We start from the raw sequence: 21220 nt of genomic DNA, 5'->3' as shown, positions 1-21220 counted from the left end.
TAAATAAAGTTCTTTTTCTTTTGTATACAGGTTTTGTACAATTTTTTTGATTTTTGTATGTTTTGGTAAATCAAAATGTTTGTCCTCTGTAGATTGAACTGATTTAAAATAAATGTTGCAAAAGTCGTATTATTTGGTGATTTAATTATCAATATCAATAAAATTTTAAAAAACAGGCAAAAAATTTAAAATATTTAAGAAATAATAAGTGATGCGATAATTTTTGTGGGGTGTGTATATTCAAAACGGTGAATATATTTTGTTCTCAGACCTAAATAGAAATATAGTTTTAACCTAAACGCGTTAGAAAGTAAAAAAACAAGAATTAAATTGTTATTATTTCTGCTCCATGCTCTAAGATATTTGTAAGGCTAAACGTCAAGATTGATGCCTCTTGTTATTTATTAAAAAAAATATCCTTAGAATTTTCTGCCTTGATATACAGGAATATCCAAGATACATTTTTAACCAGTATATATAATTATTTAAAAAAAAAACTTCATATTATATTAGTGAATACCTTTGAAAAACTTATAAAGTAGTGTACTGTGTAAGTTATAAATAAAAGTAAATGTTCAAACGTTTGTCTTCCTATATTTTAAATATAAAATATAATAAATGAATATGAAACTTTATACTATGGTCGTTAGAGCTAAATAGGTTCTAAAACCAACTCGGTATTTTATTCAGCATCTACTTATATCATTCAATTATATTTCCACAATTAAACTTTGCCGTTTTTGAGGACGAAATCAATTTTTCGCCCAAATTAATTGCTAACAGATTGTTTTTATAGATAAACTACGATGTGCATTTCGCCCTTCGCCTTTGTACTGAGCTGAATAGGACTGACGCTTGTGTACAGTTATTTGGTCTATTGGGGCTGTGGGAATCAGCCGTAGATTTGGCGTTACAAGTTAATCTGAATCTCGCGAAATCGATGGCTAATCTTTCGCCAGAAAATGATTTGGAACTGCGGAAGAAGCTTTGGTTGAAAATAGGTAAGCTCTCATCTGAATTTTTTTTAAGTGAATATATACTAATATTTTAGATAACTAATTAGTAATAATTCTTACTGTAACAATGAATTAATGTTCTTTATATGTTGTAGCTGAACATGTTGTTAGCGAAAAGAATGACATTCAAGAAGCCATCGACTTACTAGCTGAGCTAAAATTATTAGACGTACCAATAAAAATTGAAGATATATTGCCGTTTTTCTCAGATTTTGTTACTATAGACCATTTTAAAGATGCTATATGTAATTCTTTACGGGTAAGTCTTTATGCTAAATATACTGAACTTTTTTTATATAGTACGCGAAAAAAAAAGGATCCACTTGTAGAAGTAAAAATTTAATTTTTAAATTGTGCAAATATGTTTGTTTAGAGTTTCTGCAAGAAATTTTTTTTTCATTTCATTCTTTGTCTGACAAAAAAAAATAAAAAACTATAAAAGCTAATAAATATCTTATTTTAGAATAAATTTATAAGAAAACACCATCGAACTTTTAAACTATATTATTAGAGAAATAAAGGTCTCAAAATAAAACAAAGACTAATAGATATTAAATAATGTGTCATGCAACGTATAGGTCGACAAAATTATCTGAAGCTTAGGGGTATAGGTGAGACGGGAGGTAAATATGGCCGCTCCATTGGCGTACTATATTTTTTTAGTACATGTAGCACAAAACAAATAATAAATATGCTTACGCCTCAGTTTGTCGTAGAGGACCGCCTCCTAAAAAAACGTGACGATGTTGTAAAACACCTACGCCTCGCACACATTTGGGTTGGGGGGCCCAATCAGTTTAGAAATTGGCTCGGTGCGAAACGGCCATGATTTGCTGTTGTAGTAACTAAGCCAATGCGATAACCTGTCAATCGCTCGCCGCATCTCTACTGTGCTATATAAAACCAATATGTTGTCATATTGGTTTGCAGATATGCAGAAATAGTTGTCGTATGCAGCATTGGTTTAATCATTAATAATCAAGAGATCAAATCATTGCCAATCCAATATTATATATTTTTTTATTCAAATTGACTAAAATTGGAGTTACAAAAAGGTAATTTGATTTAGTTTTTAGAGAATCAATTAGCGTATACAATGATAGTTATATTAAAATTTAAAAAATATGTATTTTTAGGGGATCAATATGACAACTTTGCTTAAAAACTTTTAATAGATAAGTCACGCCTGATAAATTCCTTTTCGAGACACAGATAAAGTTGTCAAAGAATATTGATTGACGCATGGCCCCAATATAAGGGTAAAAATGCATACATATAATTAGGATAAAATTTATAGGACAGTACTCAACATAAAATGTGTGAAAGAAGATACCCATGCAAAGTTCTTTTTCTTCTTATCACGCCCTCTCCTCATGAAGGTTGGCGATCCATATGGCTAACATTTTCCTGAATACAGCAGCTCTAAAAATCTTAGTTGAAGTGCACCCGAACCATCTTTTATGTCTTTCAATCAGTAGTTGTGACGTCTTCCAACGGATCTTCTTCCCTGAATCTTTGCTTTAGTTGTCAGCCCCAGTAATTTTTTTTTTCGCCTCGTATGATAAAGACCATATCTGTAGTAAGTATGTTGTTTTTCTCTCATTAATGATCTTTAATAACTCTTTTGCCTTTTTCATTCTTATCAATAGCTATTCGTTTGTAACTCGGGGAATCCTTGAGATACGGAGCTTGCGGCGATATACCGGGTGGCCAAATAAGCGAGGTAAGCGGCTGTATCTCAGGACCTGTACATCTGGTAACAAAGGAATTTTTTTTATTATTATAAAAGTGGCCATGAGAAAATTCTGGAAATTATTTTTAAGTTCTGTATTTCACCGCAAGAGGGCGCAACTAAAAATTAAATAAAAAAAAACGTCTTTTTCTCCGAAAACTTAAATATTAATTTATACTTTTGATATTATTTTTAGTAAGCCTAGATAATTTGCTATAATTTTGGTTTATGAATTATTGACGTACGAACGATAGTAGGGGTGGGGGAAGCTATTGAAAGTAAAATCATTAAAATCGGTGTAGCACGGTGAACCACTTATTCGATTTGAGCAATTCAAGAAAATTTATTTGCAAGATAAATATAGCTGCTTTAAAAGTCTGATTTCATCACTACCCTGTAGTTCCTAATAAAACCGCCAGAGGGCACAATTTATAATAATTTCAGTTTTTTTCATTTGGCTCCAAAAATTCAAATTAAATGGTATATTTTTGACAAGTAAATAAAATTTGCAAAGGTACTGTGAAAACCGCACGATGATATCTTTGCTCGTTTTAAAGTTATAGCGAATTAAAGTTTTTTACGCACCGAGCCTAAACTTACGTACCGCCATCTAGTGTCTCGCCTAATAATCTCTAATAGTATTACCACAACTAGGATACCATGATGTTGTCATAATTAATAAATTATGAAAGTAATAATTGATTGATAAATTATAAATTAATAATACCTATGTATCACAGAATGACTGGAAGTTTATGTGACTTTCTTAAGGCGAATAATTTTATTAACGAATTTCTTTTTATATTTAAATTATGGTCCTGAAAAGAACCGATTTTAAACCCAAACATATTTGGTATTTAATGCCTCGATAGGGGTTCAAACTGCTTTCCATCACATTCCAAACAAGGTTCCAACCTTCTTTGGGTGGATAAAACTGCTGTTTCGATTTCAGCAGCTGATATTTCATTTATTGCACCACGGATTCTGTTTTGCATATCCTGTCTTGTTGTAGGTGGAGTTTGGTACACAATATCTTTTAAACGACCCCATAAGTAAAAGTCTAGGCATGTTAAGTCGGGTGACCTGGCCGGCCAAGGATATAGACTCCCCCTTCCGATCCAGCGCCCTTGAAAGTAATTATTTATATGATGCCGCACCAAACGGAAAAAATGTGCTGGGCACCCGTCCAATTGGAAATACATGGTCCGTCTTACTTTCAATGTCAAATCTTCCATTAAAATAGGCAAGGAATTTGTTAAAAATTGCAAAAAAACATTACCGGTTAATGTGCCATCAAAAAAATAAGGACCAATAATTTTCATTCCGATAATGCCACACCACACGTTTACACTCCAGCGGCCTTGGTGCTGGACTTCTCGCATCCAACGAGGATTTTCAACCGACCAATAATGCATATTATGTCTGTTGACTTTCCCATCGCTACAAAAAGTGGCTTCATCGGTCCACAGAATCTGTGACAAAAAATCCCTGTTTTCGCGAATCATTGCTAGTATCCATTGGCAAAAATCAATTCGGCGCTCAAAATCATGTTCGTTTAGAGCTTGGTGTAGGATTATATGAAAAGGGTGTAGCCTTAAAATAAAAAGAAATACCTATATTCGAGAAGAAAATTATAATAAAAAGATGTATTAAAAATATGTATACCTGTGGTCTTTAAGTATATTTTGAACAGTAGTTCGAGCTATTTCCAAATGTAAAGATAACGCACGAGTTCCAATATGCCTATTAAACTCTACGTAGGCCAACACATTAATAATGTTTTCTTCAGTTCTTCCAGTAGAGCGACGCCTTCTAAATTTGGGCCGACTAAAACTCCCAGTATCGCGTAGTCGCTGTACCAACCGTGGAAAAATTCTTCTGCCATAATGGCGGCGATCTGGATAGCGAAGGGCATACTGTCTTTCAGCTATTGCTGCATTTTGAAAGCACTTAAAGAAAACCGCAATCAAATCCACAGCTTCATTATTTGTTAAAGGCATTTTACAAAAAATCGAGCAAAGAAAATTGAAAACAGATTTAAACTGGCCGTCTAATAAATATTTGACGTTTCCATACAATCCTTTTTAAAAGTTTCTTTTGTTTTTGCCGCCTACTATATACGTTAACTAGACATTCTAAGGCCGAGCGCTAGATAGCGGTATATAAGTTTAGACTCGGTGCGTAAAATACTTTAATTCGCTATAACTTTTAAACAAGCAAAGATATCATCGTGCGGTTTTCACAGTATCTTTGCAAATTTTATCTACTTTTTAAATATGATGTCAAAAATCTACCATTCGATTTGAATTTTTGGAGCAAAATAAAAAAAACGGGAATTATTACAAATTGCGCCCTTTGGCGGTTTTATTAGGAACTATAGGGTAGTGATGAGATCAGACTTTTAAAGCAGCTACATTTATCTTGCAAATAAATTTTGAATCGCTTAAATCGAATAAGTGGTTTAGAATTTACACCGATTTTAATGATTCCACTTTCAATAGCTTCCCCCACCCCTACTATCGTTCGTACGTCAATGATTCATAAAACCAAAATTATAGCAAATTATCTAGGCTTACTAAAAATAATATCAAAAGTATAAGTTAATATTTAAGTTTTCGGAGAAAAAGACGTTTCTTTTATTTAATTTTTAGTTGCGCCCTCTTGCGGTGAAATACGGAGCTTAAAAATAATTTCCAGAATTTTCTCATAGCCACGTTTATGATAATAAAAAAAATTCCATTGTTGCCAGATGTTCAGATCCTGAGATACAGTCGCTTACCTCGCTTATTTGGCCACCCTGTACATACATTCAAAAGCCTCGATCCTTCTCTCAGTTATCGCATCGATTCTGGTGAAAATTTTCCTGGCTCGCTCTATTCTAGAACGTATCTCCCGGTTTGCGTCGCACAGCGAGTTGATTATGATTTCACGATATTTGAAGGATGATACCTGTTCGATATTTCTGCCATTGATCAAAAGCGTTTTGGTGATATCTACCTTGGAGAAAACGATTAATTTGGTTTTGGAAGTGTTCATGTGTAATCCGAATCGTTTGTATTTTGTAATCTGGTTTATCATTTTTTGCAAGTCTGATTTGTTATCTGCCAGGATCACGATGTCGTCTATATATCTTATATTAGTGATGCGGACACCGTTTACTTTACTACCTCCCATATCCTCCACTAGAGCCTCTCTGAAAATGGCTTCCGAGTAAGTATTAAACAGAAGCAGAGACAAAATAGATCCCTGCCGAACACCCTTCCTTATTGACGAGGTATCCGAAGACCCCCTGATTTTAATTTTTTTCTTGTCATGCTAAGTAACATGCAATAAGTTTAAAAGATTTAAAAAAAAGAAACCTAAAAAAACAACACAAGCCTAAAAAAATACAAAATAGTGTGCTCTCTAAGCAGTTATATAACTTAACTCAGATTCTTTCTTTAAAATTAAAATGTTTTTAATTTTTTTTTTTGTATATAAAGAAGATGAATATGAATATAGAATCCAGAATTTTGTTAGCATAAATTATACAAGATTTTTTCGTTCTTGGATGCCTTAAGTTAAAGAGAATTTGATTTTGTTCAGAATTTTCATTACTGATTCCTGTTAATACATTGATTTCTGCACCCAAGACCTATTTTGGAAAGATTTCGCCATTTTTCATTAAACATTCTTGTTTATATGGGCTTTGGCGACTATATATATGCGCCACGTCCAACCCTAATTTTCATGTTTTTTGACATATAATTCATATCTTTGGCAGTTGCACAAACAATTTTTGCACAAACAATTTTTTTTCCGGCACCACGGATAGGAGGCGGTACTGCCTCAAAGTCAAAAATTAGTAAAAAAATGGGTCAAATTCCTTTCGGCTCACGAAAACTCAAATGTAAAGCCTTCAAACATTTAAAGTTTTTAGGACATAAGGGTTATTGGCTTACGAGCTGTATTTTTTTTTGGGCCAGATCCGTATACAGGGTGAGTCATTATAAGCCAATAAAACTGAGAAAAAAAAAATTCAAACTGCTTCAGAGGCCAAACTAAAATTTAAATAAAAAAAGTGCTTCGGCCAAAATGCTTAGTTTTATGGGAGAAATTACATATTTGAATCTTTTTTTTTGTTATTTTAACGACTTAATATGCGAAATATAATAAAATGCGAAAAATAAGGTTTTTAAAGGCTGCCATTTTGCTGTTGGTAGAAGTAATGACTTAATATTCTAGATTGCTTATGATGTGTGCCAAATTTCAAATTTTTATATAAACGCATTCGATTCGAAAGATAAGAGGGGAGGGGGACGATTGGACGTAGTTATGCATAACGCAACCAAGTGCCAAATTCGTTTTTTTTGGTATTATTGTGTCATCTGACAGCTAAATCTTATATTTATCTGCGAAAAAAATCTCGAGCGTTAGGAATCTAAAGTTAGGGATATAAACTCCTGGACAAAATTATCGCACCACTGATTATTTTTTCAAGAAAATTTAAATAAAAATAAATATCAGTTACAACAGTTATAATATCATTTCTCGTATAAAAAGCAGAACTAGACAAAAACTATGTTTATGCTCTATCATGGAACATGCTGCTCGTGAGGAGTGAGAAAACATCCGCAGGAAAGTTTTCATAATTTGATACGAGGAATGCTGCGAAGACTTCAAGCGGTCATTGCAGCTAGAGGTGGCAATACACGTTATTAAGAATTCATTATGGGTCTATTGTTTTATTTTTGTATCAAAATTGAAGTTAGTGAAAATCGATGCTTTTCCTTGTATTGAATTTAGTTACTTAAATCTCGTTTTGTTTTTGTTAAATTTTGCATAAAGCGAATAAACGTCGCGAAATTTTGCATTTCAATTAAACGCCATGATACTGGCGCTTGGTTTAGTGATGCAAATAGCAGCTTAGTTCGGTAATTGCATCAGCGAACAAAAAAGTCACGTTATCTGGAACAGAAAAATAGGTAATATATCACGTGATATCTGTCAAATTTTGATTATTTTTGTCGCAGATGCATTTACCGAACTTAGCTAGCAAATATCAATTGACGTTTTTTGAGTAATGTGTACAGGTTATGTTTATGAATATTATTCGTTAATATTGATTCAATTCAAATTTTAAAAAAATGAGCCGGACTACTATTATACTAAAACGCGCATATGAAATAAATTTAGAGGTAAGTAGATACCAAACTATCTAGTGCTACTATGAAGTATTTTAAACTTTCGTTTTTATTTTGTCGAATTTTTTTTAGGTGATCCCACTATTGAGGCTGACTTAGAAGGAAATTTTAGGCAACCGGATTTTAACATTGAAAATGGGACAGTAATAAATTTTTTTACGTAATCGTTAGTTGTTATAAAAAACTCTAGTTTTATTTGAAGTTTTTCAAGGATATACCTATGCAGTTGTAATTTGCATAGCTTATTATGTTAGTAAATAAAGTAGTTTAGTTTTACTCTATTTTTGTTGTTTCTTTTAGTTTAAAATAAAAAGTTCTTTTACAGGAAAGGACTTTTTCTAAAAGGTCTCTGGAAGAGTTTTAAATAGTCACTTTTCATTTTAGGTCAGTCCTAACAAAAATTTCTGTTGTTCATAAACTACCTTAATGAAAAGTTGAACTGTTAGTCGAAATATACAGTCTAAAAAAAATACATGGCTTTGCATAAACGCACAATGCGACAAGTTTGGCGTGGTTCAGTTTTTTTTATTTATAAAATTAAAAAAAACTAATAATAAGTAAAAAGCATAACCAGACTAGGTGAAATTTTTTATCATAATTTCTAAAATTTATTACGTTTTGCTAAAAGCATAATGCAAGCAAAGCAAAGTATAATTTGAAATATTGCCTTGAATATAGCTTGCAAAAATTAGATCCGTATTTTAATGTATTGATTTTTAAGGTCATTTGAAGTATTTTCCCACAATTTTTATTTTTGCGCTTGGTCGCGTTATGCATAACTACGTCCAATTAAGAGCCGCACTGTATATTCTAAGTACCAAAAAAAGCGTTTTTTTTCAAAACAGTCCATTTTCCTCCGTTATTTTCATAAACCTTACCACAAGTTCATTAAATTCTTAATGAAAATTATTCGAAAGAAGTCTATTAAAGGTACCGCCTAATCGGAAAAACTCTGGGCGTTCCGAATATGTGCATATCAATTGGGGAAATTGTGTATTGCGACCAGGAAAATTCGGCAAGGTTTTAAAAAAATGCATTTTTTGTCAACCAAAATAAGGTCAAACTGGCTAGCTCAAAAACAAATTGGCACGTTTAATTCATTTAAAAGTAATCGGATTTATTCACAGTGGATCGTATTGATCTATTTAATTTAAAATATGAATTCTGGAATGTCAGTTTTCTGATTTTGAAAAAAATTTTAAATTATGCAATTTTGGATTTAGGCATTTCTTTAGGACGCAATTAATGAATTTTGATAGATATTTGACGTGTTGAGTTTTAAAATCCCGTCACTTTCATAACTGTTTTGCTGTTGGTCCGATTGGGTTGAAATTTGGTATTTGGGGTTTATTTAGGGTGCAAAGCGACGATACTTATTACATACGAGTAAGAGGTATTTTTTCCTAAACCATGACATTGGACAATAATGAAATTTTGTTGTAATGTGCACATATTTGTGTTATTTTCCACTAATATCAAACTCAATAATATCATATTGACAAAATAAGTTAATTACATTTATATGTAATGACTTGTAAACTTTTCACAGACAAAAATTGTAGCTTCTCATATAATCATCACACAAAGAGACTTAATTGTTAGTTTTTTATATTTTTTCATATGTTAAACACCAGGTATATAAATCTGATAAAATAGGATGCTTTTGGATTGTTTGTTAAGAATCTGTTCCATCGTTGGCAGTCAATCTCACTCAATCAACAGTGAAAATTTTTATTTATCTTTTTTACTTCTACTTTTATCTTTTTTAGGAATATAATCAAAAAATCCAATCAATTAAAGAAGAGATGGAAGAAGCTACCAAATCGGCAGAACAAGTACGAGAAGAAATTCAGAATTTTAGAAATTGTTACACATACATAAATAGTTCAGATAAGTGCGAAGTTTGTGAGGTCACTCTTCTAGTCAAACCTTTTTACTTTTTTCCCTGTCAACATAAATTCCATTCAGACTGTTTGTTAAAGGAATTAGAACCTAATCTAGGTAAAAATTTACTTTAGATTTCAACGATATTTTTTATCTGATTTTAAATTTTTAGGTCCCTTAAAAAAAAGTCGTTTAGCAGAACTAGAACGTCAATTCCAAACACTTAGCTTGCAAAGTAACTCGGATAGCATTAGTACTGGATCGTCTGGTAGGTTTCTATTTTTGTGTTTATTATTTAAATTATAATAATTATATAATGCAATAATTAAGTTTATTTAGCTTCATTAAGAGGCTAATGATTATATGTACTAGAGAACGTAACTAAAACGTTACTTTTTTAAGATTTCTTTGTTTTATATGTTTAAGAGACCTCTAACAATTATAAAACCGTGAAGTGCTTTAAATTGAGCAGTATGTTTCTTAGGTAATCTTTGATTTGTCCACGTTTTAGTTTTACTCGAAAACTATGCTTGTTTGGTGTTTACATACTTACAGAAAAATTGCAAATAATAAAATTTTCTTTAGTACCTTGGGACGTTCAAAAAGTGCCCTTTTCAATATATTCAAGATACGATAAAAAAAACAAAGCGAAAAAAAATTGAATGTCAACGACTGATATGTGACTTGTGAAAGTTTGCTGCTTTTGCCATTGTTTAACAAATTTGTTCCTCCAAATTCCTCATAACTTTTCTTCTGACTAAAGGAATACGTATAACCCACCTATAAAAAGCTATTATGAGGTCCGTTAAAATTGTTTACAGAATAACTCTGTACGATGAATACATATCATGTAATTTAAAATATAAATTGAACGTAGGATTCCTATTATTTTCGGGGAATTTAAGATAAAAACAAGTAATTTTCGAAATAAAAACTTTAATTGATCATGAAACTTTATTTGATTTATTCCTAAAATTATCATCATCAATATTAAAACCAGTTATTATAAATTTCATCATAAAGATCCATATCAATCTCTTATATTTCAGCGTTTTTATAATCCATGCTAATGCATTCTTTGCAAAACATGAAGAAAAGCATCCCCAATTTTCTGCAGCTAAAATTCTCTGGATACTGACGAGAAATTTTTTTAAAGTAGATTTTGTGAGCATTAAGCGATATTTTTTTCCAACCCCAATTGTCAGGATTTCATAGATTCCTTAAGGTATCCGTGGCTATAGAGTGCCAAGCAGCTTCATTTTCATTATCCAAAACTTTCTGTTCTGTCCAAAACGTGTATACATCAAAAATCCATATTTTTCAAGCAAAACTGAAACGTGAATAGATCATGTATAACGCACCCCTAAATTTAATAATTACTTTTTAAGAGGTTTGTTAAGCCTGTAAAATAACTAGAATACTTTGACGTTTTAGTTTTTCAATAGCTTAAAAAAAGAATGTAAAATTTTTAAAGAAAATATGATTTTTCTGATAAATATTTATTTAAAAATATATTGCGTAAATATATTCTTTGATAATTATTCATATAAAAATTAATTATCGTTTTTAATTTAGGTATGTCAGCAAGGGACCAAGTAAAAACAGAAATAGACAATATATTGGCTTCAGAATGTCTTTATTGCGGAGAAACTATGATAAGAAATATCGATACACCCTTTATAGAAGAATTTGAATTTGATAGTATTACTAGAGAGTGGCAGTAGAGAAATATTTCGGATTAGGATTATTTTTATTATTACGCTTATTATTGTATCCCAAATAAAATTATTAATTACTTTTTAATATATTCCATTATTCAAAACATTTATTTATTTTCTTTCTGTTTATGTATCTGTTAATTCAGAAAATACAGGGTGATTTTTATAAGAAGGTCATGCTTTTGGGGGATGATAGGGGACGTTCAAATATAACTTTTGATATAAGACACTATGTGTCGGAAATGCCTCAGAAGCAAAATACAGGGGGTTAAAGTTTTTAAAAATATTAAGAAATTAATTTTTAGTTTTTTGACTGTTTAAGATATCGGTGTCAAATTTTCTCAATAAAGCTACCTAATAAAGATGCTTTAAATGTAATAAGTAAATGTTTTAGTTTCAACCAGTGGCGTAGATCAGATAGGCATTAGAGTATTTTTTTAATAAAAAAAATAGTACGCCACTGATAATCAAAAATTTTAAGAATCCATGGTTTATTTAACAGAAAAGAAGGTAACCAACAAAATGGCGGCCACTTTGAGCACCTTTTAAATTATTTATTAATTATTATTATTTAGTATTTTTTAACGTTATCCAATCATTTTTTTTTCCTTAGTTTTTATTAAAGTTATTTATATTTAAATTCTGATAAAATGGTGCCTTTTGGCACTAAATAATAAGCATCTTTTTTCCAAAAGGCACCATTTTATCAGAATTTAAATATAAATAACTTTAATAAAAACTAAGGAAAAAAAAATTATTGGATAACGTTAAAAAATACTAAATAATAATAATTAATAAATAATTTAAAGGGTGCTCCAAGTGGCCGCCATTTTGTTGGATACAGAGCCTGCAGCGTAATGTTAAATTGTCGTGAATTTTCTGAATAACTTCACCCCTATCTTTAATTTCGCCTGCAGCTACTGCAATGCGAGCCAAAAGATTATGTTCATCTGGCACAGGTGTAGAATAAATAAGTTGGTCCAAATGACCCCACAAATAAAAATCACAGGGATTTAAATCGGGGGAGCGCGCTGGCCAAGCCACTGGGCCTCCCCTCCCAATCCAACGTCTAGGATATCTTTGGTTCCAATATTCCCTGACAACGCGACCATAGTGTGCCGGACAGCCATCAGGTTGAAGCTACATTATTTGCCGAACATCCAATGGCACATCTTCTAAAAGTTCAGGCAGTACATCTCGAAGAAAAATCAAATAATTCCCTGCAATGAGACGTCTTGGCAAAATGTACGGACCAATCAAGTTCTCCCCTACCTGCCCAAACATTCACAGAGAATTTTTGTTGGTAGCCACGGATAAATTTAGCATGAGGTTTTCATCAAGGGTTTCTTGGGTTGAAATTTTCCTCTCGGCAAAACGTTGATTCGTCACTAAACAAAATAGCTTGGCGAATGTCTGGGTGTTCAGCCCCTTATTGAAGATACCAAGTGGCAAACGCGAATCTATTAGCATAGTCTTGGGGCAACAGATGCTGAACCTTTTGTTTTTTAAATGGATAAAGGTGGTTATCATGCAAAACTTTCCAAACCAACGTTTGGCTTATCCTCAGGTGATCAGCAATTTTTCGGGTACTTGTATTTGGATCCTCTTCAATATTGTGAAGTATTTCCTCCTCAACATTATCACGAATAGGTCTTGCATGAACTCTTATACCTGGGTTCACCTAAAACAAAAAGTAAATGTTAATTTTTTGTTTTTATTCTTTTTAAGTAGGTACTTACTTGTAATTGTCCTCCCTCACGTAGACTCCTGTCGACCTTAAGAAAAAATCTTCTCTCTGGGACCATTCGATTGGGAAAACGATTAGCATAAATCGCGCGAGCCAATACAGCATTTCCTCTGGATTCACCAAGGGTTAAATGCATATCTGCCAATTCATTCCACGTAAATCGCCCCATAACATTCAAAATAAAGCAACGGCAGAACAACTACCTTATTTAAATTAATCAGGAAGATGACGTTATAACAAAGTTTTGATTCGTATGTCAAAAATATCCTAGCAACCGTCAAAGCTATTAGTTATTTTGTTATCATGTCCCTCTTTGCAATTTGCGTGGCATTGAGTTAGCGGATATGCACACTCGGCGAATCCGATGAGTTCGTGCGAGACCAAATACCGAAATTAAAGATAGGGGTGAAGTTATTCAGAAAATTCACGACAATTTAACATTACGCTGCAGGCTCTGTATCCAACAAAATGGCGGCCATTTTGAGCACCTTTTAAATTAATTATTAATTACTATTATTTATTATTTAGTATTTTTTAACGTTATCCAATAATTTTTTTTTTCTTAGTTTTTATTAAAGTTATTTATTTTTAAATTCTGATAAAATGGTGCCTTTTGGGAAAAAGATGCAGGATACCTTTTTTTCTGTTAAATAAACCAAGGATTCTTAAAATTTTTGATTATCAGTGACGTACTATTTTTTTTATTAAAAAATTACTCTAATGCCTATCTGATCTACGCCACTGGTTGAAACTAAAACATTTACTTTTTACATTTAAAGCATCTTTATTAGGTAGCTTTATTGAGAAAATTTGACACCGATATCTTAAACAGTCAAAAAACTAAAAATTAATTTCTTAATTTTTTTTAAAACTTTAACCCCCTGTATTTTGCTTCTGAGGCATTTCCGACCCATAGTGTCTTATATTAAAAGTTATATTTGAACGTCGCCTATCATCTCCCAAAAGCAGGACCTTCTTATAAAAATCACCCTGTATATTTAAAATTAGAAGTATGTCTGAACGTACTTTCTTGCCTTTAAATCGTTGTTTGTATTTCCCTAGATGTCAGATATAATTTGTCGTTTTCAAATTTTTTTTGTAACAAATTTTTTTATCACAATTTAGTGACCTAAAAATGGCATCTCATATTGAGAATAAAGCTATTCAGTTAAGAAATGAGGCCCAAAAAAAAATGAATCCAGGTGGATTTCTTCAGGCTTTCTTTAGTAGCGGAAAAGAGGTTGGTACTTATTAAAAAGTCAATAATAATTAGTCTAAGTAAAATATTCTTTAAGACGTTAGAAGCAATAGACTACTACACAAGAGCGGGAAATTTGTTCAAAATGGCGAAAAACTGGGTGCAAGCTGGATTGGCTTTTATAGATGCCGCAAATTTAAACTGTAAAACAGATGATTTATTAGAAGCTGCCATCAACTATACTGAAGCTGCGAACTGCTTTAAAAAATGCGATTATCAGAAGGCTATTGAAAGTTATTATAGGGCTATCAAGTTGTATACACAAATTGGTAAGATTCATAATACAGCTAGGTTTGTTTGCTATATAAAATGAGATTAGCGATTTTTTTCGGATTATTTATGAAGGACTTAGCTTTTCTTCCAAAATAATTTAAAATTTAAATGTCGATATTGTTTAATTGGCTGCTGAAGCAAATACTTCTGCATCCATGCACTAATAATTATATACTTAAAACGGTTAAGTTTAATCAATAAGAATGCATTATCACAACATTGGCAATAAAAGGTCAAATTGCTATTTATTGATTTACTCAAATACATCCATTTCCGAGAAATATGGATGTTAGGCCGTTTTTCTTATTAATTACTTTTTGAAAATTTGATAGCGTGACAGGGTTATTGGGAGAGGCAAAAATACAATATTTTGGCACTCCATTAATTTAAATAAATAAAATATGCATGGGAAAAAGTAGATTTTACTGCTTTGGCGAAAAATATAAGAAGCATCCCTAAAAGAAATAATGCGGAAATTAATTTCTTGTGCTAAGTGAAACATCGAATTCTGAAAAGCTCTACAATTTTTCTTTTAAGACTGGGAAGATGGTTTTCGATGCTACTTTGAAACTAAAGATTTCACCCATCCACCCATTCCACCCAACTCTCGAATATCAATTGTAAGCTCGTAAAATAAACTGCATTTTTTGGTTTCACTTTTGGCACACCTTTATAACTGCTATGTAGCCACACAGTATTTTTTCAAACCAATTAATTCTAACCAAAACTTTCTAAGGCTATACCACTATACAAAAAGGTCAAACAAGATTATGTTAATAACTATACAGGTATATTTTCATTATCTATTATTGCGAAAATTTTTGAAATCATTTCAAAGATATATAATTAAGAATGTGTTCAAATAATTTATCTTTATTAGTGTAGGAAATTTCAAAGGCATTTGATTGCATTAGTCCTGATTTAAGTAAAATCGATATTGTTATGACGAATTCATAATAAGTCATTTTGTTATATAATTAGTTATTGAGCTATTTTGTCTCTATTTCAGTAAATATCAATTTAGAAAATACACTTGCGTGCATAGAAATCGGAGAAAAAAATGCTATTTGAATATAAATTTACGAAAACTTATTTCATCTTTCTATGTTCAACATTAACATTAAATTAATACATTAAGCAAATTAATCGTTTTTATTATTCACATAAAGGGCTATTGACAATTTAAAACTTAAACCTTAATTTTTTAATAATGGGTATGATCTCCTTTGCCTCCTAACATGTCTTTTACGTTTAGGTATAGATCTAATAAAGTTTGCTATTGAGAAAGTCAAATTAAAGAAAAATACGTACTCAGCGTAAGAAACAGCTGCCTAGCGCTTTCGGCTGTGGGCCATCATCAGGGCTATGGCTTCATTAAAAAGGGGGCTCTACTTGAACGAACACACAGAAAAACCGGAGGCCTACTAAACAGGAGGTACATTGCCCACTAATCATTAATTAATAAGTTTGCCATTGTTTCTTGTGGAATGTAAAGCCAATCTTCTTCTATTGCAACAATAAGTACTGGGATTGAGTTTGGGGATGAAGTCTAGATCGAAATCGTCACTTTAGCTCATTCGATAAATGTTCGATCAGATTTAGGTCAGGACTGTATGCTGGAAAAGCAGAAGATTCTTATGTGGCCTTGAATTGTATGGCATAAAGGTAAATTCGTCTCCAATGTATTGGACGTAAGGATTGATAAAATTTTGAGAAAAAAAATTAAATGCAATTAATTGCATATCTCTAGATCACACAAGAAAAATGGGAAAAAGTTTCTTTTCGAAATTTTTATATATCAAGTAACCGCACATTAGATTTCAATAATCACGTAATTAAACTGCATTACATTAACACCTAAACTAATGGTTTTTACTTAAGGAATACGTAGTAGATAATAAATATAGCGTTTTTACCGAAGGTGTGTATTAAACAACTCGAACAACTCGTGTTTATTAAATAACTGATTTATTCACACACTTACACTACTAAACACAATCACTTACGACTACTAGAAATATTTATTTACTATTATTTATGTCTGATTTAAATATTGCGCTAATATCCTGAACTGAACTCCAACTGAACTGTCGTCAAGTGCCTTCCAGCGGCGACGCGGTTCCTTATATACTCGGCTGACCATGATTCCGGAAGATTCGCTGACCTTCCACGCGTCTCCAGAGACGTCATGCGGTGTGCCCACTTGTGTCATTCCGGAATGACTGAGAACAGCTGGAATTTGTGGCGTTGCCAATTTCGTTACGATATCAAAGGTTTTAAGGTTTTTAGAATATAATAATAAGACGTTTACTATGACTTTATGATGACTAATCATCAAGAAATTAGAGCAATTAAGCACAGAGAATAAAACTACTAGGTAGGTGTATTAACTTTTACAAAATTTCAAATATTACAAAAATTCCACTAAACATTGAGTATTTCACCATTTACCAATAACAAAAAAAAAATCGAAGAATTTGTAACTAATGAAAAATTCTAATAACTAATAACTAATAATTAATACTCAGAATACATACCTAATTAACATCCTGTATATGTCATTAATCTGAACTTTTACATAGCAGAGCTATCTACACCTGGAATACATTGTTAGGGTAACTGCCCAGATTCATTATTTTTGCTATGCTATTTGAGATAGGTATGCCATGAGAATTTTATTTAAGCTAAAAAAACGGAATCACGCAGAGCTACCTTCAGAGATAATAGGGTCTTAACAGTTTTTTTTAAATGTACATTCATTTCTCATTTACTTTACAATACAAGCTTCTACCATAGATCAATACTATTTGCGCTCCACCGCTTTTTAAAAGTGCTTTTGTTTCTAGTGGATTTTATTTCTTAATTGCCCAAGGAAATAAAGCTTGCTCGTATTGTCTCATTATTTAGAAAAAGATTAAAAGATTTACTTTATTCCAAAAACTATTAAAATGTTAATGATTTTAATACCTAATATTTTGAGATTCACTTTTTTTGTCTGTTCTTTTTTCTTTTCTAGTTGTTCTTGCTTCTGACAGAAACATCGTTTATTTTTGAATTGATGAAATAAAGATGATTATTACTATTATTATTATTATTATTATGAATAATTGATGACTTTGTTTACAAGAATATAATATACACATAAAAATAAATATGCCAAGAAATTAAAGGCGTTAGAAAATAAATTGTTGGAAATGTTAAAAAATAACAGAAAATCAATATTATACAAAAATCAGAATCCTTTAGGGCTTCCTTATCAATAAAATATTCTTTAACTTAGTCTATGTATCTTTTTTTTGGCTCACCCTTTGCCGAATAGGAAATTGAGGCCGTACATTTTTAAACAAGAATAAGTATTACGAATAAGAGCACGTCGATGAGATTACAGAATAAAACATAATATTAAAACAAACATTTATTACCAGCAGTCTGTTATGATTTATTATCAGGTAAGGTGCTTACGGCAGCCAAACTTCACGAATCAGTAGCTGAAATGATGGAAGACGAAAGAGAGTTATCAAATGCGAGTCGACACTACGAGCTCGCTTCTGAACTGTTCCGTCAAGAGAACCATATGTCAAATGCAAATAAATGCCTTGAAAAAGTAGCAGAATTGGCGGCCCTGGCAGGAAAGTACCAGAAAGCTATAAAGATTTTTCAGGTAAATCAACATTTTAAAATCATGCATTTTAATCGCTGAAGTACCCGGTAGCTTCCTGCTTGATCTACCTTATCATATTACTAATTTTGAAGAAAACTTCACTAGGTCAAACTAATTTAGACATAGAATCTTCATGTTATGCAGCATTAAGCTTAACCTGCGTGAAGTATTACAATTACTAAAATTTCTTAAATTGCAAAACAGGAAATAGCGTGCTACGATCTTTCCAGTTCACTTTTGCAGTTTAATGCCAAAGGAAATTTGTTTCGAGCTGCGATCTGCCATCTATGTAACGATAGACGTATAGTGGAAACCATGTTGAATACCTATACCGAAATGTTACCGTCATTTGAAAATACAAGGTAGGTAGGGAAATTGCTTTAACCAGTTATTTTTACTCTAAATTGACTTAATCGCTAGGGAGTATGACCTGATCTTGAGTCTGTTAAAATGTCTGGATCAAAGGGATTTGGAAGAGTATGCAAACGCATTAAGAATATATCATGCTTGTAATAAGTTGTCCATTTGGCATGTAACTATGTTACTTAAAGCGAAGGAAATCATTGAAAGTGATGACAGTCTTAGAGAATAAATTATCTTGCATATACCAGGTTGCATTTTCCTTTTTATATAAAAAAATGTGTGAGTGTAAAGATACAGTGATGTTAAGTGGCAGACTTGAATAACAATGTAGATCATTATTCCATTAATTTTGCAAAATACCCTTGAAATATTAAATAATGCACCAAACGATAATGTATATACAGTGACCGCCTAAAGTTCCGCATAAATTCGATAAAAATTAGAGTCATGATTTTTTGAGAAAACGCTCGGACCCGTCGATTTTTATTTAGGGTTGCGCATTATTTCACATAAATTTTTGTATACAGGGTGGAACAAAAAAAAAAGATATGACGTCATCGGTCATTTTTTTAAATGGAATGCTATATTTTTTATTGCATTTATGAAATATATAGGCGAAATTCCAAGCAAGGTTCGTATAACACACCTTATCTCAAAACTCAACTGTTTCAGAAATATTTACATTTAACCAACAAGAAAGCAAGTAAGTATGTCTATTTACAAATTAAGATAAAATGGAGGATAAAATGTTATAAACTGTGAAACCTCTTATTAATGTAGGGTTTTCTATGTTGTCTAGGGTTTGTTGATGGTAATGAAAAGTCCGGTGCGGGATTTTCAAAGCATTTAATAAAATAAATTAAGAAAAGTATTGCACAAAAGAGTTTGGAGTAGACTTTAACTGTTAACTGATATGGTAAATCGCGTTCACATCCCTACGTCGAGCAGGTTTAAAACACTTATAACTCGTCTCACGTCTTATAATAGAAAAGAAAAAGGATGCAGCCACGTCTTACTGATCCTGACCTTAACCCGTCTTTACGTCTTTTATACGTCTTTCGTCTTAATGTTTTTCGTCTTCGTAGGGACACGCCCTACGTCTTTTAAGATTTTCCCCGAAAACGCGTCTCTTTCCCGTATCTCATTTCGGAACCTTCATGAAGACTGTCCCCTTTCGTCATCGCCGATGTCACCGTTAAAGTAAAAACTGCCACCTAATCATAACACATCGATAAGGAGCGTTCACGGAGCCTGAAAGAGTTCATTGTTTATTGAAATGGATTTCGAAAGAAAAATAATATTATACGTATCAATTTAAATAACTACGAACCTAAAACTAATTTATCCTACATTAATGTATCAAGTTTTGCTTCTCAATATAAACTTTACTTTTCAGGTACCCCCATAGAAAATAGTCGCAGGGAGTTTAGGTCTGGCGACCTGGCTGGCCGCTCTATTGGTCCTCTTCGTCCAATCCATCTTCCTGGGAACACTGTATTCAAGTAATTAAGAACATCTCGAAAGAAATGTGGCGGTGCGCCGTCTTGCTGAAACCACAAATTATCTGTCGGGACGCCAGGGTCTTGTTTGTCTGGGTATATATAAGTATGGCCCTATTACTTTATTTTCCACGATACCAGCCCAAACATTAATAGATTTACTGTACTGTGTATGAGCCTCAGTTGCCCAGTGTAGATTTGACACTGACCAGTACCGACAATTTTGCCAATTTAGGACACCGTTTGAACAAAAAGTTGCTTCATCCGAAAACAAAACTCGTAACACAAACTGACGGTTATTATTGCAAATGTTCCTCATTTGCTCGCAAAATTGGTTTCTTCGATCAGGATCGTCCTCATTTAATTCGTGTATTAGTCTAATTTTATGAGGGTGGTATTCATTTGCTTTTAAGATGCGTCTTACTGAAGTTTCGGCTTTATTATTATCAACTGAAATTTGTGAAGTTGCATTGTTTGGATTTTCTTCGACGGAGAGCAGAACGTTTAATTTTGTTTCTTCAGAAATTTTTGGTCGGCCTGATCTTGGCAAATCCCTGACAATGACCTGAAGTTATGAATTTGTGCTCTACTCTACTAACTGTTGACTGAAAAATAGGTTGGTTTGGGTATTTGGCATTAAACAGTTCACTTACTTCTTTTTGCGTGCGCACTCGATCCCCGTACCCTAGCATCATCAAAATTTCAATTCGGTGGGTTTCCGTTAAATTAACCATAATTCATTCTGATAAAAACTATTAATTTTCGAACTGACAGTGACATTCGAAAATGGAGAACAAGTGCAACCATGGAAATAGAAATAATTGGCAGTGTTAATAACATTATTTTTATCCTCGGTTTTACCTTAATTTGTAAATAGACGTACTTA

At 32.1% G+C, this 21220-nt stretch overlaps 3 protein-coding genes and 1 long non-coding RNA gene across 5 annotated transcripts in view; 3 read left to right on the top strand and 1 right to left on the bottom strand.

The window, feature by feature from the left end:
* The window catches only part of LOC126735705 (vacuolar protein sorting-associated protein 18 homolog), a 41367-nt gene extending 29728 nt beyond the window's left edge, over window positions 1-11639 (top strand). For both annotated transcript variants that reach the window (XM_050439777.1, XM_050439776.1), the window contains 5 exons: window positions 797-1001; window positions 1112-1275; window positions 9701-9932; window positions 9988-10083; window positions 11391-11639. In XM_050439777.1, coding sequence (XP_050295734.1) covers window positions 797-1001; window positions 1112-1275; window positions 9701-9932; window positions 9988-10083; window positions 11391-11539 — 846 coding nt within the window. In that variant the 3' untranslated portion in view covers window positions 11540-11639. The remainder of the gene's footprint in view (window positions 1-796; window positions 1002-1111; window positions 1276-9700; window positions 9933-9987; window positions 10084-11390) is intronic.
* On the top strand, window positions 6339-8212 carry LOC126735710 (uncharacterized). Its single transcript, XR_007660493.1, has 2 exons — window positions 6339-7925; window positions 8004-8212. It is a non-coding gene; the product is annotated as an uncharacterized LOC126735710 (long non-coding RNA).
* A 709-nt stretch (window positions 11640-12348) lies between the features above and the next one.
* LOC126735709 (uncharacterized) lies at window positions 12349-13768 on the bottom strand. The gene is made up of 3 exons (XM_050439782.1): window positions 13273-13768; window positions 12806-13214; window positions 12349-12753 (listed from the first exon to the last, which is right to left on the bottom strand). Exons 1-2 carry the CDS (start codon window positions 13447-13449, stop codon window positions 12963-12965), a joined length of 429 nt encoding a protein of 142 aa, XP_050295739.1. The 5' UTR covers window positions 13450-13768; the 3' UTR covers window positions 12349-12753; window positions 12806-12962.
* A 567-nt stretch (window positions 13769-14335) lies between these two features.
* On the top strand, window positions 14336-19080 carry LOC126735707 (alpha-soluble NSF attachment protein-like). Its single transcript, XM_050439780.1, has 5 exons — window positions 14336-14520; window positions 14576-14807; window positions 18261-18472; window positions 18677-18834; window positions 18893-19080. The coding sequence occupies exons 1-5, from the start codon at window positions 14416-14418 to the stop codon at window positions 19062-19064; spliced, it is 879 nt and encodes a 292-aa protein (XP_050295737.1). The 5' UTR covers window positions 14336-14415; the 3' UTR covers window positions 19065-19080.
* Window positions 19081-21220: the final 2140 nt, after the last annotated feature.

Source organism: Anthonomus grandis, chromosome 4 (assembly GCF_022605725.1).
Source record: "Anthonomus grandis grandis chromosome 4, icAntGran1.3, whole genome shotgun sequence".
Lineage (NCBI taxonomy): Eukaryota > Metazoa > Arthropoda > Insecta > Coleoptera > Curculionidae > Anthonomus > Anthonomus grandis.
This window is presented reverse-complemented; position numbering and strand designations above follow the sequence as displayed.

Excerpts from the sequence above, each read along its gene's own strand:
- LOC126735709 (XM_050439782.1), bottom strand. The coding sequence starts at position 13,449 with ATGGGGCGATTTACGTGGAATGAATTGGCAGATATGCATTTAACCCTT. Across the intron at positions 13,215-13,272 it reads GTGAGGGAGGACAATTACAA|GTGAACCCAGGTATAAGAGT; the intron begins GTAAGTACCTAC and ends TTTTTGTTTTAG.
- LOC126735707 (XM_050439780.1), top strand. The coding sequence starts at position 14,416 with ATGGCATCTCATATTGAGAATAAAGCTATTCAGTTAAGAAATGAGGCC. Across the intron at positions 18,473-18,676 it reads AAGCTATAAAGATTTTTCAG|GAAATAGCGTGCTACGATCT; the intron begins GTAAATCAACAT and ends ATTGCAAAACAG. Across the intron at positions 18,835-18,892 it reads CCGTCATTTGAAAATACAAG|GGAGTATGACCTGATCTTGA; the intron begins GTAGGTAGGGAA and ends CTTAATCGCTAG.